Source organism: Salarias fasciatus, chromosome 15 (assembly GCF_902148845.1).
Source record: "Salarias fasciatus chromosome 15, fSalaFa1.1, whole genome shotgun sequence".
In the NCBI taxonomy this organism is placed as follows: Eukaryota; Metazoa; Chordata; class Actinopteri; order Blenniiformes; family Blenniidae; genus Salarias; species Salarias fasciatus.
The window spans coordinates 5,824,069-5,840,412 of NC_043759.1; the positions used below are offsets into that span (position 1 = coordinate 5,824,069).

The following is a 16,344-nucleotide window of genomic DNA, read 5'->3' on the forward strand; positions in this document are numbered from 1 at the left end:
CACTTCTAACAAACGGGCTAAAGCATGTTATTTATTTATATCTATCATCTCTGCAGATAAGCTCACATTTTTTGGCTCAACAATTTCTCACATTATCTGCTCAAATTAAATGAAATAGGCTTAATTGCACTGTGTCGGTCCGTTTCGCAGCGCAACATCCATGCAGAAACAAACACTAAATTAAATAGAATTAGCCTTTTAGATTAAATAAAAATAATAATATAATAATAACCTAAAATATTACAATTAAACGAAATAAAAGTCAACATTAAAAATGAGAAATGAGTAACAGAACCGTCTTTTATCAACCCAATTTTCTGGCTACTGACCCGTTTAAGGTGGAAAGCCATGTTGTTGTGAAGTGATATGAAAGGACACAACTTGCATTTGACTTTTTTTTTTTGATCATCTTTGACTTGGTCTGAAGTTCTGTTTTTTTTCCGACATTGTGAGCCTTTTAAAGTTAAACCAAATCACCACCGAGATGCTGCTCTGTGATGGAGCTCTGCGCAAAATCGAATTGTGCCACTCACCATGGTGGTTCATTCACAAACACTAAATAGACAGAATATTGAATAAAAGTACAAGTACATTTTTCCACAGTATATTTGATAGGCTAACATGTATATCAAATAGGCTTTATATCATGTTTATTTGGAAAAAAAAAACAAGCAATTCTATGTAGAATCAGTCATTCAGCACCCCCATACAGCTGGAATGGAATGGTCCTCGTTTAATAACCACATTTTTTCGATGCTTCGACTGCGTGATTGATAGTCGAATCAGGCCCCTTCGAACGAATCGTCGACTATCTGAGGACATCCCTAGTGTTTATATAAGGCTCCGATTGCGCGGTTACTGCAGGATAAAGTTTATGATGGCTTGACGTGAAGCTGCCCTACATCTTTTATTTTGAAGCTTCCTTCCCATTTCAACTGTGAAAGTAAAACACACAAGAGTAGAAAAAAGCCAGTAAGTGTCAAATCTGACATGTTAACGATGTTAAAAGACCTCAGAGCTTCTTCTTTTATCACGACCCGAATCTGTCAGCAGCTGAACGTTTGATTTATTTATTCCATGTTCTCAATATGAACCTTCAGGTCCATGTATCTGGAAGATCTCTAGAGCAGTGTGTCACTCACTAGTAGCCTCCTGGATGCTGCCAGTAGCACCAGAATGTCCACTAGTAGCACTAGTAAGGGATTTGCGTCATCACTAGTATTACTAGTAAGTACAAAAATGCCACTAGTAGGTACTAGTAGTGTGTGTTTTCTCTTACCAGTGCTACTTGTAACAGTCAGGATGTGCACAAGTAGTTCTCGTACGGCACATGGTGTGCTTGTAGCCTTACTAATACACTACTGGACAGTTATGCCATTACTAGTAGTACAAGTCAGGTTCAAAATACCCTAACTATTGCTGCTAGTGGTATCTACTAGTACTAGTAGACATTTTGCCCTTACTGGTACTCCCAAAAAATCTCACTCGATTAGTGAGTGAGCATATTGGACTTTAATACCCTACTAGAAATACTAGAGATTTAAAAAAAAAAGTAATAGTTTTACTAGTAAGGTGTTTTTTGACTTTACCAGTACTACTAGTGAGGATCAAATTGTCTCCCCAGAAATATTTGTGGACATTTTGGCACTTACTGGTCGTACTGTTGACGACAATTTCCTTACTATTGCTACTAGTGGCACTGCTGGTAGGATCCAGGAGGCTACTAGTGAGTGACACATGGCCACTAGTTGAGCCTCCCAGTCAGGATTGACTGCACACTGGTTTTGCACAAAGTATTTCTACTGAGACAACAGCTTCCTGCTGGTGTTGACACAGATGTTATCAGTACATGCTGCTTTACGAGACGTCTTGTCTTCTCACTCACCTGCCTGTGTGGAGTTTGCATGTTCTCCATGTGCCTACATGGTAGAGTGATGCATAGCGGTTTCCTCTCTCTTCCTGTTGAGATTATTAACTAATTGTTCAAAACCCAGCTGGCTAGTTAGCCGACTGCTTACAGCTGATTGACTGTCAAGTCAACTGTTCGCTTTGTATGATAAGCAGCGGTTTTCAACTCAATATCAAGGGAGGACGTGATGACTGAAGGTCTGTCTTTGCTTTTACAGGTAGTTGAGTTTATGCCAAAACATCAGATTCTGAGCTACAATCATGCAGGTATGATCTGTAAGAGAAGCAAAAGGAGAAAAAAAAAAGTTGCCGCTTTGAAGATCCAGTGGGATTTTATCAGTATTTAATCATTTCTGAGTCTGCGTCACCTTTTTAATGTCTCAGCAGCTTTATATTTAGCAGCGGGACAGTTTAGTTGCTTTTTATCGCGTCTATTAAAGTAAAAAGTTAATATCATCAAGGTGAAACTCTGACTTTCCCGCTGGGTGTGCAAACTTCAAATCCTGTGGCAGGTTGTGGGCGTTGTTGGGGCGGGTGGGCCTGCGACGTGACTTTCAGAGGCTGAACAGCAGGACGAAAGCTAATATTTAACTGTCCTCATCAACATGTGCAGGGGCTCTAATCCCACCTGAGGCCTTTTCACGGGCGCTCGTCCAGCTCAGACCGAGACGCCGCGGCTGAAAACCAGGACCAGGAAACTATCGTGAAGGTGTCGCTGTGGCGTAGAGAAGACGGCCGATCTTGTGTTCGCTGTTACGAAATCAGTTTGAGAGAAATGTGGAGTCAACTAATCCAGATTATTTCACCAGATGCATTGAAAACAGGAAGTGTGTGTGTGTGTGTGCGTGTGTGTGTGTGTGTGTGTGCGTGTGTGTGTGTGTGTGTGTGTGTGTGTGTGTGTGTGTGTGTGTGCATCCATGTTTTTGTGTGTCCTCTTTTGTGCATGTGTTTGTGTTTTTCTGTTTGTGCATGCATGCATGTCTCTTTGTGTGTTCTTGTTTGTTTCTGTGTGTGCATGTGTGTGTACGTGTGTGTGTGTGTGTGTGTGTGTGCATGCATGCTTTTTTATGCGTGTCTGAGTGCAGCAGTGTGTCAGCAGCCTTCAGTCTGACACTTTCCAACACTCAGAGTGACAAAAAAAAATGCATTTGCCTCGATTCTTCATTTAACAGCTGTCATTTCAGCTCCCACACGGCTATTACACACACACACACACGCACACACACACACACACACAGCAGAGTCCTCATAAAAGAGAAATGGAGTCGAACTCGGTCTCGTTTTTCACCTTCTTTTCTGCTCGGAGACATATTGATAAAAAAAAAAAAAAAAGCAGCTGAACAGAAAAACATCAGATGTTCTTCAGTTCATCTTTTTTCTGATGGTTCATCCTGTGATTTCAACACAGACCGCTGAAGTTATCCATCAACCCTCACTTAAACCATGTCCACACATCACGTGTGTTAATGTGTGTGTGTGTGTGTGTGTGTGTGTGTGTGTGTGTGTGTGTGTGTTACAGGCAGGAGTGTAAGAAGCTCCGTGAGGAGCTGAGAGAAGAGCACGAGGAGGACAAGAACTCCGCCCTCAGCCAGCTGGCTCAGAGCAAAGAGCAGGAGCTGAGCAGCGCCCGGGAGAGCTGGCAGAGGAAGGTGGAGGACCTGCTGGAACAGGTACCCACTCCGGAGAGACCGCAGAGTCAGGCAGCGAGCGGGGAAACACGGCCAGCAGTCAATCAGTAACACAGGCCGAGTCAGCAGGAAACAACATGGACAGCATGAACTCAGAGACGTGGTGAAAACAAAGAACCACTGAAAGAGCTCTGAGAAGAAAAAAATAAATAAAATCAATTAAAATAGCTGAAAAGAGTTTTTTTTTTTTTAAACCTGGTTGGTTGGTTGGTTGGTAGTTTTCTGGTCAGGGTGGTTAGTTATTTTGATCGTGTGATTGATTTGCTGGTGTGTTGGTTGGTTGGTTGATTGGGTTACTGCTCAGGTTGGTTGATTGGTTTGCTGGTCAGGTGGGTTGGTTGGTTGGCTGGTCTGGTCTGGTTGGTTGGTTGGTTGGTTGGTTGGTTGGTTGGTTGGTTGGTTGGTTGGTTTGCTGGTCTGGTTAGTTGGTTGGTTGGTTGGCTGGCTGGTCTGGTTGGTTGGTTGGTTGGTTGGTTGGTTGGTTGGTTTGCTGGTCTGGTTAGTTGGTTGGTTGGTTGGCTGGTTTGCTGGTCTGGTTGGTTGGTTGGTTGGTTGGTTGGTTGGTTGGTTGGTTGGTTGGCTGGTTGGTTGGCTGGTTGGTTTGCTGGTCTGGTTGGTTGGTTGGTTGGTTGGTTGGTTGGTTGGTTGGTTGGTTGGTTGGCTGGTTTGCTGGTCTGGTTGGTTGGTTTGGTGGTCAGGGTGATTGATTGTGGTTTGCTCGTCAGGTTGGTTGGTTATTTTGGTTGGTTGGTTGGTTGGTTGATTGGTTTTCTGGTCAGGGTGGTTGGTTGGTTGGTTGGTCAGTTGTTTGCTGATCAGTTTGATTGGTTGATTTGCTGGTCAGGGTGGTTGGTTGATTGAGTTGCTGGTCAGGTTGGTTAATTGGTTTGGTGGTCAGGGTGGTTGGTTGGTTTGCTGGTCAGGGTGGTTGGTTGGTTTGCTGGTCAGGTTGGTTAATTGGTTTGGTGGTCAGGGTGGTTGATAGTGGTTTGCTCGTCAGGTTGGTTGGTTATTTTGGTTGGTTGGTTTGCTGGTCAGGGTGGTTGGTTGGTTTGCTGGTCTGGGTGGTTGGTTGGTCGGTTGGTTGTTTTGTTAATCTGGTTATTGGTTATTTTATTTTGTTGGCTGGTTTTCGGTCAACAGGATTACTCAGACCTTCGAGGGGCAGATTTAGATTTTTGAAAACCTGCCTGACAAACAGATAATGGGGCCGAGAGTTACTAACTTTTTGATGAGATCTGGACGGGTCGTGAACTCTCTGCCTTCTTTATTTCTTTCCTTTCTGAGGTTTTGGAGCAACATTGTATATTTTAGGCAACATGAGCCGCAGCTGAAGATGAGCTTGTTGAAGCATTAACTTAAAGATAACGGATGCAGGATCTCTGTGTTTCCCCGGTGATAGCAGTGATTTGAAGGTCTGATACAGGCGGTTCCTCTTCAACCCACTTTTCAGATTTTTGTTAAAACAGCTAATAAACTTCTGATAAACCATTTCAAGGCATCACTGTGACTCACTGCCCCTCCCCACCGTGTTGAGTAATCCCAGAAATGATGACGAGGCGGTCGATTTATCACCGTCCACGTTCAGAGTATTAATGAATTATTAACTAAGAGCTCAAGGCTGAATAATTCATTCTGCTTTGTCTGTTTGCGCCTGCCAACTTTCAGCTCTCTGTCAAACAGATGAGGTTATTGTCCCGGGGCTGACGGTCAGAATCTGCCCCCGGTCGGCGGAGGGTCTTGTTTCTGGAGACACGTGGGGTAGTTAGCGAGGTTAGCCTGGATTACAGCTACTCGTCGCGTCTGTCTTTTAATGGCAATGAGACGAAACCGCCACAAAAAAAAGTCAAGATACAGTGATGGCATGCAGCTTTTAAGACAGCTAACCTTCGCTAACCAGGCTAATGCTAATGCTACTTATAATGGGACGTCTTACTTGTTATTGTCAGGATTACTGACAGTTGCTAGCAGCTTGTTTTCCCCTTGTGAACCAGCGTTGCTAAGCATTCTCCTCCCCTGTCCCTGCAGATCTCCCTGCTGAAGCAGAGCCTGGAGATGCAGCTGTCGCAGTCGCAGTCGTCGCTGCAGCAGCTGCAGCACCAGTTCAGCCAGGAGAGGGAGCACCTGCGGCTGCAGCTGGACGAGCTGCAGACGGAGCACCAGCGGCGGCAGCAGCGGCTGCAGGAGGTGCACTGCAGCGCCGTGCACGACCTGGAGCACGCCAGGCAGCGCGACCTCAAGGTGGGCACGCACGCTCAGCGCGCACGTTTAAGGCAGAAACCGACACGGTGCTCGTGAGTGCCTCCACTGGTCAAACGGTGGAAACACATATTTTTTTGCAGCTACTTTCACCATTTTAGTGTTTGCTTGTTTTTCTTGTAGTTTTCACTACAACAGCGCTCTGTGTGTGTGTGCGTGCGCGTGTTGGACGATGTTCTGCTCAGAACAGTTCCAGCTCTGACTCGGTCCTCACTCTGTAATCAGGTGTTTTCAGTGCTGCTGTTGAATGCCGTCCATCGTCCCTCAGCTCCCACCGCGGAGACGCAGGACGGTCTTCACACTCTCATCAGAAAGCGTGTGGCGAGCTGAAGCACCCCCCCCCCCCCCCCCCCTCCTCCCGTCCCTCCTCATGCCTCTCATCCCCCCACAGAGGCTCCTCCAACTGGAACCAGCAGAGATTTCACAGCTTTTCATTAATTAATCATCGTTTTGAGACAGAACAGAAAGCTGCACCGTGATGGGAGTTCTGCTGTTCATCACATGTGATGGAGGAGGAGAGGGGAAGGGGTGTAGGAGGAGGAGGAGGAGGAAGAGGAGGAGGAGGAGAAAAGAGGAAAAGACTGAAATTGCTAAAGGAATTTATGATCCGTTGAGAGGCTTCACCATGAATTCATCATCACTCAAGACATCTCATTATCTGGTTAAAACAAAAAACCCATTTGAAAGGAACTCTATAAATAGATTTAAATATGTTTATGTAACAAAACCATCTTCATTTGTCTTTTTGTTTCAAGCTGCTACTGCAATATAAATGTGTTTTCTTCATTTGTTTGACAGATGGAACCGTCCTCTGAAAGAATTCTGAGAAATACGGTAAAATTTGGTTCAGGCGTCCCACAATAGAGTTAGAGTTTTAGATTCTGCTTTGTCAAGAAGTGAAATCCACCGTCGGCACGGGGACATGCGTCCGGACGCTCCCGTCGCCTTCTCTGACTCATCAGAGGTGTTGGCGTCTTTGAGGTTTTAATCCGACGGAGGTCAGACGGGCGCGGGCCGGGCGTCCTTCCGTTGTTTCTCCCTCCGCAGCGTTTAACTCCGTCGTACAGTCAACACAAACCCCCACCCCCCCGGGGCATCCACAGACTGTTCCTGCACGCTAATCCGGCTATTTCTCAGTCAAGGTCGCTTCGGATCATCCACCATCGCAGTTCTTAAAGCCTCGGCCTCGTCCCCAGACAGCGGGATGGGAGTAATGCTTCAGGCGGGGGGAGGGGGGAGGGGAGGGGGGGCGATGAAGGCCTCCAGTCTTAAACTGAAGTGACGCCTTGGATTCCTCCCTCGCTCTAACCTGGAGGAGGACTGGCAGGAGCGTCAACACTTCCGATGTCCAGGCTGGCTCTGGACCAGTGAAGCTGTGGTCAAATTTCACATTTGTTTTTCTGATGTGTGTGAAACTGGTTGTTTGAGCTGCTTGTGGTCATGTTTCAGACTAGTATTGGACTACGTCTTCGATTTCACACTGGTTTAGTACATATTTAAAACTTGCTGTGATTATATTTTTAAACTAGTTTTGGACTAGTTGCTCAATATTTCTTGCTAGTTTGGGGCTCGTTGTTGTGACATTTCACACTAGTTTAGGACATCTTTAACACTAGTTATTGTTATATTTTAAACCAATTTTGGACTACTTGTCCAATATTTCACAGTAGTTTGGGGCTCGTTGTGATATTTCCTACTAGTTTGCGACATTTGAAATTAGTTACGGTGAGGATTTTAGGATTTTAGCTAGTTTTGGACTGGTTGTAATCATACTTCACACAAGTTTGGGATATATTTAAAATGAGTTGTGGTCATGTTCTAAACTAATGTTGGACTTGTTGTCCAATATCTCACACTGCTTTGGTTCCAGTTTTGGTCTAGTTTGGTTCAGACTAGTTTGGGCCTCGGCTGTTTTGAGATTCCACACTAGTTTGGGGTGTTTTTGACACTAGTTACAATCATGTTCTCAACTAGTTTTGGTCATGTGTCAGACTTCTTTTGGGCATCAAATCATAGAAAATCATAGTTTAGACTAGTTTGAGGCTCGTTGTAATATTTTACAACAGTTTGGGTTGTATTTGAAACTAGTCATGGTGATGTTTTAATCTAGTTTTGGACTAGTTGTGGCACTAATTTAGACTAGTTTTGGACATATTCAGAAGTCGTGTTGAACAGACATATTCTTATCAACTGTTTGCACACGAGTTTGGGATATATTAGAGAGTAGTTTGAGTCATAGTTTAGACTGGTATTGGACTAGTTGTGGTCATAATTTGCACCATTGTTGGACAGACACATTCTTAACTAATTTTAGACTAGTTCTAAGTTATCTTTTCAGCTGATTTCGCACTGGTTTGGGACATATTTCAGTCAGGTTTTTCACCAGTCTGTTGTTTACTTGAGACTAGTCAGGAAACAGTAAGAATTCAGGAGTGGTTACAGGAACTCGGTTAGTCTTTCCTTAACTAGTCCCACCCCCACCTGGTGCCTCCACTCCACTCGGATTCAGACACACACTCTTCACCGACACGCAGACAAAAGAAGCTCAGCATCCAGTTTGTCTTTCTTCTGGTGAAAAAGCTGCAAACCGAAGTGTTTTCGTGACGACGGGTGTTTATCTTTCTGCCGGCGGAGCCGACAAAAAAAAAAAAAAAAAACTCAATTATATCCTGCGAGGTTTTCCAGGAGGATTTGTGTACCAGTGTTTTATGTGTGTGCGGATGGAGGAGGAGGAACGCCGGTGTTGTCTGGCTCTTTCTTTTCACGGTTCACAAGGAGTTACACCCTGGAAGGATTAGAATTGTCACAAAACACACACACACACCTAAATCACTGGCAGCAGATACAAAAATCTGCGAAGAGCAGCGGGAATAGAGCGATCGACAGAGAATTGACTTTCTCATCATATTTTATTTTTTCTTTGCCTGAAAAACCCCTGAAGAAATATTCAGACTGTGACGACTGGAATGCTGAGATGATTACAGAAGTGTGTAGCCAGCAGATTACCTTCATCCGTTTTTCATACTTTCCATCTTTAAGCTTTCAGAGAATCATTTGGATAAACCTTTATCCACTTTTGTCCTGGTTTTACTTTGAAAACAGCTGAAATTGGTTATACAACTGAACTGCAATGGCTGAAGTCTTATAAATAAACTGAAATGGCTAAGGATTGTTTGGAAAAAAGGCTAAAATTCTATAAATGAACTGCTAAATAAGAAGCTAAATTAAAACGGATGAAAAAGAGCGTAAACTGTATTGGCTTAAATGTTATAAATGAGCTGAAAAGGTCAAAACTGTGGAATGAAATAAAGAGAAATCAGCTAAAATTGCCTAAAAATATAAAAGTTTGGTGGCTAAAATTACTGAAAAGGCTAAAATATTCCAAATGGATGAAAAAACCCTAAAATTATGGAGAGAAAAAAGAAAGAAATCGGTTAACATTGGTGCTTAAATAACTGAAATGGCTAAAATTGGTCTTGTCGATAAAAAACAAAGTAGCCAAAGAAGTAAAATACCTGCTGAAATGGATAGAAAGTGGCACAAAACAATGCTGTAATTGTCTGCATGAACTCAAAAGTGTAAAATAAGAAAGAAAAAAAAATGAAACGGCTAAATTAATAAAAAAAAGATGAAGTTGCTTAAAAAAAGGTCATCTAATTAAACTGAAATCCATACAAGCTGCTAAAAAGAGACGGAGCAGAGCTGGACGGGCCTCAGTCCTGCAGTCCAGGTTCCTGTGGAGGACTGGGATCCTCTCTGATCTCCTCCTCCTCCTCCAGCTCAGGTCTTCAGATGGTCCTCCGGTTCGAACCCCAGGAGTGTTCGGTTCTGCGTTGCGTCTCTTCATTGGTTTTCTTTTGTTTTTCACCGAGTTAAATGAGCTCACCCTCCTGGAAAGGAACAAATATTGACCCTCGGTAATGGAGGGAGGACTGGAGGAGGAGGAGGAGGAGGAGGAGGAGGAGGAAGAGGAGGTGAATGTAACCACATTACAGTCAATTTGTAATTACAGGATGGGATTAGGAGGAGTTAATGCGCCGGCTTTAATTAAAGTAATAAAAGGTGGAGGGTTGCGGAGCGCGGGGGAAAGAAAACACTGATCAATAGTAATGAACGAGAGAGATTAGTGGCTTTTTAAAACTCACTTTCTCTCGGCGTGACACCGCGTCCCTCCGGAGGCTCGGCGCTCGCCGCCCGGCGGCAGCCGGGATTAAATGTCACAACGTGAAGTCCTCTCAGGTCAGGAGAGTCAAACCGGGACGTCTGAAAGTCAGGAGAGAGTCGACACAAGTTCACACTCTCTTCTCCCGATCCTGGGACAAAACCACAGAGCATCTTCCTGCTGACTGACGGCTTTAAAGCGCCTGTAGGTGTAAATCTGGGAGTGTGTGGGTGTTTTCCAGGCTGTAGATTCTAGAAAGTTTCTTATTGTCATTTAAATGTTGAAGGCAGTGGGCACATGTGTATTTATATATTTTTTTGTTTGTTTTTAATATAAACACTGTGAATCATCACACATGAGCAAACAGCTTTCTTCTGCCAGATTGAACACTCAGCTGCCAGCAGTGTGTGTGTGTGTGCGTGCGTGCGTGCGTGTGTGTGTTTAGGTGCTTGCCACCTCTCTAATCGTCTGATTTTGTCTGTAATCTGTTTGTTCCTGTTATGAGATCAAACAGATTAAATGAGCTGATGTAATTCCCCGCTTGTTATTATTTTAGTGAAATGATTCGTGAAATTAGCTTCACTCGCCGTGTGCTCGTCCTGGACTCACACCGAAGTGTTTTCAGAAGTCCAGAAACTTCCAGCGCACGTGGGACGACTGACAGACGCTTCCGGTGCGAGAGAAGGAGTCTTCCTTCATCTGTCCTCACCTTCTGTCTCTAAACTGTGTGTGTGTGTGTGTGTGTGTGTGTGTGTGTGTGTGTGTGTGTGTGTGTGTGTGTGTGGAGATGAGAACTGGAATCATTCTGGATCAAATGCTTCAATCAGGACATGTTATGATTGAAGACTGCAGTTACAAACATGTCCTCCTCCTCCTCCTCCTCCCCCTCCTCCCCCCGTCCCTGCGTCTCCTCCGTCTCCTCCGCCAGGAGCTGGAGGAGCGTCTCCGCCTCCACCACCACGCCGAGCTGCAGTCTCTGCGAGAGGCCCACCGCCAGAGCATCGAGACGCTGAAGCAGCAGTCGGAGCAGGAGCTGCAGACGCTGCGCTTCGAGCTGGAGGACGAGGGCAAGGCCATGCTGGGTGAGGAGGCTGCACAGCCAGGACCACACAACACAACACTGAGGACCGCTGCACAACACTACACAATGCTACGACACTACACAACACAACACAACACTGAGGACCGCTGCACAACACTACACAATGCTGCGACACTACACAACACAACACAACACAACACAACACAACACTGAGGACCGCTGCACAACACTACACAATGCTACGACACTACACAACACAACACAACACTGAGGACCGCTGCACAACACTACACAATGCTGCGACACTACACAACACAACACAACACAACACAACACAACACTGAGGACCGCTGCACAACACTACACAATGCTACGACACTACACAACACAACACAACACAACACAACACTGAGGACCGCTGCACAACACAACACAATGCTACGACACTACACAACACAACACAACACTGAGGACCGCTGCACAACACTACCAAGGACTACCAAGGACTGCTACCAAGGCTACACAATGAGGACTACACAACACAACACAACACTGAGGACCGCTGCACAACACTACACAATGCTACAACACTACACAGCACAACACAACACTGAGGACTGCTACAAAGGCTACACAATGAGGACTACACAACACAACACAACACTGAGGACCACTACACAACGCTACAAGGACAACGCTACACAATACTACGCTATGATGACAACACAACACAACACAACACCGAGGACCACTACACAACAGTATTACACTACACAGCACTACGATATGAGGACAAGCCGACACAGCACTGTGAGGACAACACAACGCTATAAAGCTGCGTTCACGCCGCCAAATGATTTCCGCGTTTTTGCGTCCAAATGTAATTGAAACCAACGGGGAGCGCGCGTTCTACCGGTGACGAAACACTACGCGTTTTCGGGGCGTCCTGGCGTTGGCAGCATGACTTTGCGGCGCGGCGCGATTTTGCAGCTGATGCTGAAGTTGGGAAATCTGAACTTTTGACGCATCGCGGTTTTGCAGCAAACCAATCAGAGAGCGTCTCTATGGCGACGTAGGTCAGGAAGCGGGGACCGGGGAAGGCGACACTGGCGCAGCTCCTGGAGCGAACGGTGAAACTCACCAAACTCCGACCGTCTTTGTATGATATCGTGCACTCAGGCACGGCGTACTGTCCGCCGACGGCGTCGTTGTCTGGCTTTATTAAGCGTATACCACTCGCTCATCAGGGTCAGCCATGATGCTAAGCTAACTCAGTAAAAGGCCGGAAGTCCCGCCTTCCCACCCGTCAAAACGAGCCGCGTTGTTCAGCGTCGGACCTCAAAATTGACGTGTGTGCAACTTCTAGCGTTGTTTCAATTTTTGATGCAAAATCGCGTTCGGTGTGAAAGTGGCTTAAGGATGACTACACAACACAACACTATGACAACATCTGCTTAGAGAACAACACCCAGAAGACCAACACACCAACACAACTCTCCAGACACTAAAAACTTCAGTTCAATTCAGCTTTATTTATAAACTACCAGGAACAACACCGTCATTTCTAGACACTGTTACAGAGGAAAGTGTGTGTGTGTGTGATTTTTATCTTTTGTGCTTCATCCTCTACATTTCAAAATCTGCAGTGTGAAACACTGAGCTGCATTTTTCAGACACACACACCCGGCAGTGCAGCAGTGTGTGTTGTGTCTCCTCTCTGAACCAGCCGGCTGTTTGTAATGAGAGCGCTTCATTGGAGTGTGGATTAAAGGCCACTGGGGTAACAGGCTGCAGAGCTGCTGCTTTATGTGCAAAGAGAAGTCTTGTAATGGAAACACCTTCACATCTAACGAGCTCTGTGCGTGTGTGTGTGTGTGTGTGTGTGTGTGTGTGTGGAGAGGAGCTCCACCCGAGTCCTGACGTTTCTCTCCTTCGCCAGCGTCCCTGCGCTCGGAGCTGAACCACATCCACGCCTCGGCCATCGAGCACCTGAGACAAACCCACCAGCAGGAGTCGGCCGCCGCCAAGGCGGAGCTGGAGAAGACCGTGGAGAACAACCGGACACAGGTAGGCCTGGCGGAGGAGCCACGCCTCCACCCGTCTGTCCCGTACAGCTGGAGGGCCGATGGTCCCAGAACATGTTCAGCTGAAAACCTTCGTTGCGTCTTTGGTCTCAGTTTGGGCGCCAGTGGAGTCCGATCCTGTCTCCATGGAAACAAGGAAAACAGCTTTCCAAACTATATTTCTACTGGGCCAAAACCATGTGCTGGCATGCTAAAGTGTGCTAGCATGCTAACGGCTGTTAGCCTCCCGCTGCCGTCAGCTGCTTCGGGTCGTGAGGGTCGTCTCAGAACGGAGCTACAGCTGTGGTTGGACTCCACGGAAAACATGAAGATTTGAGAAGGACGGAAAGATGGAAGCCAGCGTGGCTTATATTTCACCTGAGACTCACACACACACACACACACACACACACACACACACACACACACACACACACACACACACACACGGTACCCGGCAGGCATCCCTCTTACCGGCGCTTGTAAATCTTCCTAATTACCCAGAACCCCGCGGGCCCTCCTGTCGTCTCCTCAGTGATGCAGATGTTGGCGCAGAGCAGCACAGCTGGTGGTCTTTAGCAGCCCCCCACCCGCCCCTCCCCCGCTCCTCGTCTTTAGTTCTCCACGAGGCCACGGGGAGTCAATAAAGGCTAATAGAGGAGTGTTCCAGTCTGAGCCGCCTGTCAATCACCCCCGGCGGCGGCGATGAAACGTCGGACTCTCCTGAAGGGCCCTGAAGTGCACACGCTCCTCTGAGGCGAGCGGCTTCGGTTCGGTTCATTACCAGGCAGAAAACTGTTTTGATCCACAGCGGGCCTGAGTGAGGAGCTGATTCTCTGACATGATGTCTGACAGCAACTAACGTGAAAACGAGAGATGGAGTGTTTCTCCTCCTTCCCGCCCAGCGTGTGTGATGACCTCCGCCTGGTCGCTCAGTGCTTCAGTTTAACATCTCGAAATGTTTTGCGGTTTTAAAACGATGTCCGTCGACGTCGACTGGAAGCCATGACACTTTGACGCCGCCGTTGTTGTTATCGACTGAGTGTGTGCAGGAGAGCTACACCGTGTAAAACACACTTTGTTCCTGGGCGGGAAGTTGCGTTTGTGTCTTTGGTGATGAAATAATTGATCTTCAGGTAAAATCAGCCTTTACTCAGCTGTCGCTGGACTAATTAGGTGAATGAAGCAAAGAAGTGACTCTCAAGGTGTTGTTTACATGAAATACCAGTGTTTCAAAACGAGAGCATCAGAGCTTTCATGTCTTAAAAGCTGTTTAAAGGGTAAAACTGGTGTTTTCCTCTTACTTTTTAGTAAAAGCAACCAAGAACAAACAGACTTCCTGCTGCCAAAGCCGTGAAGCTGATGTGTGGCTTTTCTGTGTGACTTCTCATCAGTCTTCCTTCTCCTTACCTCTGCTTGGCTTCGACTTTCAGCTGCCCTTGCGGAGTCCTTGACAACCAGACTCGTCGGTGTGACATTCCCGTCCGCCGTTTTTCCTCCTCTGATTACAGGAAAACTTGTCGAAGATGCATTAAGAACCAGAATCAGAGAAACGTTTCCATTTTGTTACGTCGTTTTACTTCCTGCGGTCGTGGAGCGCATGTGCAGCGGCAGCGTTCCAGTGTTTCAGTTTTCCCATTTCCAGGGAGGCAAGTCAAAGTTTTCCCGTTTCCGTAGAGACAGAGTTGAAGTGTTTTCACCGTTTCCACAGAGGAGTTGAAGTGTTTTCCATTGAAATGGAATCAAAGTGTTTTCCAAGTTCCACTTTGGTGACCACTTTTAAAAAGTTGCGTTGCCTGTGGCTCAGAGAGCTGTTGCCGAGTGAACAGACGTCCAAAACTTAACGACAGATCTGCATTTTCAATCGACAACGAGTGAAGAACTGTGGCCTGAACCAGCTCCACCTTCAGCGGCGAAGACGATTTGACGAACGCGAGTCTCGGGTTGACGGAACGGTGACCAGGCGAGGATGAAATCGATGATCCTCCCCGGTTCCACCTGGCTGTGTCTTAAAGTCTTCTGCTATCAAACTCCTCAAGTTTCCCTCGTGTCTTTAAATCTTAGGAACCTTTTCTGTTCCGTTATGACTTGCAGCCCGTTCCCGGGAGGTTCTTAAAGGTCACTTCTTTGGACTTTCTGGGTGCCGGAGCGACTCGGCTCTAAAGCTCTGAGTGGAGCAGAGAGGCAATGACACGCTGGGAATGATCTGAAACGGGGACATTCAGTTATTTCATGTGTCTCAGACCAGAAGGTCAGTATCTGGTCGTTCTAAATTGGAATGGACTTTATCCTCTGCGTCCTTTCACCATCTGCTATTATCACTTCCGTCGCAGCTTTTCAGAAATAATCCGGCCGAGTTTCCGACCCGCCCAACGTCTCGCTTTAAGCTGCATAAATAACTCGTTACATTCCCCATTTATTCCTGTCTAATGGGTTATTAATGCCTCGACGCTGTGCCGCATGTACAATATTTAAATTCCGTCGGTGTTTACATGAATGCTTTGTTTACTCCGCCGGAGCAGCGGCGGCAAACCGGAAACTTCCCGAGTCATCAGGGTGGAGGAGACGGCGGCAGACAGTCGTCACGCTGCGCCAAATCATGTTTTCATACCTCCAATTATTCAGCAGATGGGCAGGAGGAGGCTGATGAGGCGGCGCGTTGAGCGCGACGCCGCCGTCTGTCGGGAGCTTTGCACGTTTGATCTGGAAGACTCGTCAGATCTGGCGTCGGCGGCGCCGTTTCCCCAAATCAGACAACAGGAAGAAACTCTGCACTTCCAGTTAGCGTGCTGAAAACTTTAGGAAATGAACATGAACCTGGTATCTGACTGTCCTCCAGGATTCAATTCAAGTTAAATTTGTAAATTTGGAGCGGTTGAACAACAATCGATTAAAAAAAAAAAAAATCATGAAACAAAAAATAATTCTCCTTTCATTTCATCAGGAAGGAAATAGAAGTGAAAGTTTCAGTCTTGTTTAATTCCTTACCTTAAGGGTCAGTTCTATTTCTTTGCAGTCTCCGTCTTCATTTCTGACTTATTTAGTTTTTAAGTTTTCGTCAGTTTTTAAGGTTCGCTGTTCGTCGACAGTATTAACACTGGTGTGAACTGTGTCTGTCAACTGCATCACGAACAGAAAAACATGTGAAAGTTGCATTTATTTTTCCATGTCACATACAGGCACTTATAGTCAAATGCAGTCACACACCATCGCACACGTTCA

The 16,344-nt window shown here is 46.2% G+C and overlaps 1 protein-coding gene across 1 annotated transcript in view; it reads left to right on the forward strand.

The window, feature by feature from the left end:
• fam184ab (family with sequence similarity 184 member Ab) overlaps positions 1-16,344 on the forward strand; it is a 110,126-nt gene that overhangs the window by 76,127 nt on the left and 17,655 nt on the right. Inside the window, exons 13-16 of the mRNA XM_030110412.1 lie at positions 3,428-3,578; positions 5,625-5,837; positions 10,946-11,099; positions 12,999-13,126. Coding sequence (XP_029966272.1) covers positions 3,428-3,578; positions 5,625-5,837; positions 10,946-11,099; positions 12,999-13,126 — 646 coding nt within the window. The remainder of the gene's footprint in view (positions 1-3,427; positions 3,579-5,624; positions 5,838-10,945; positions 11,100-12,998; positions 13,127-16,344) is intronic.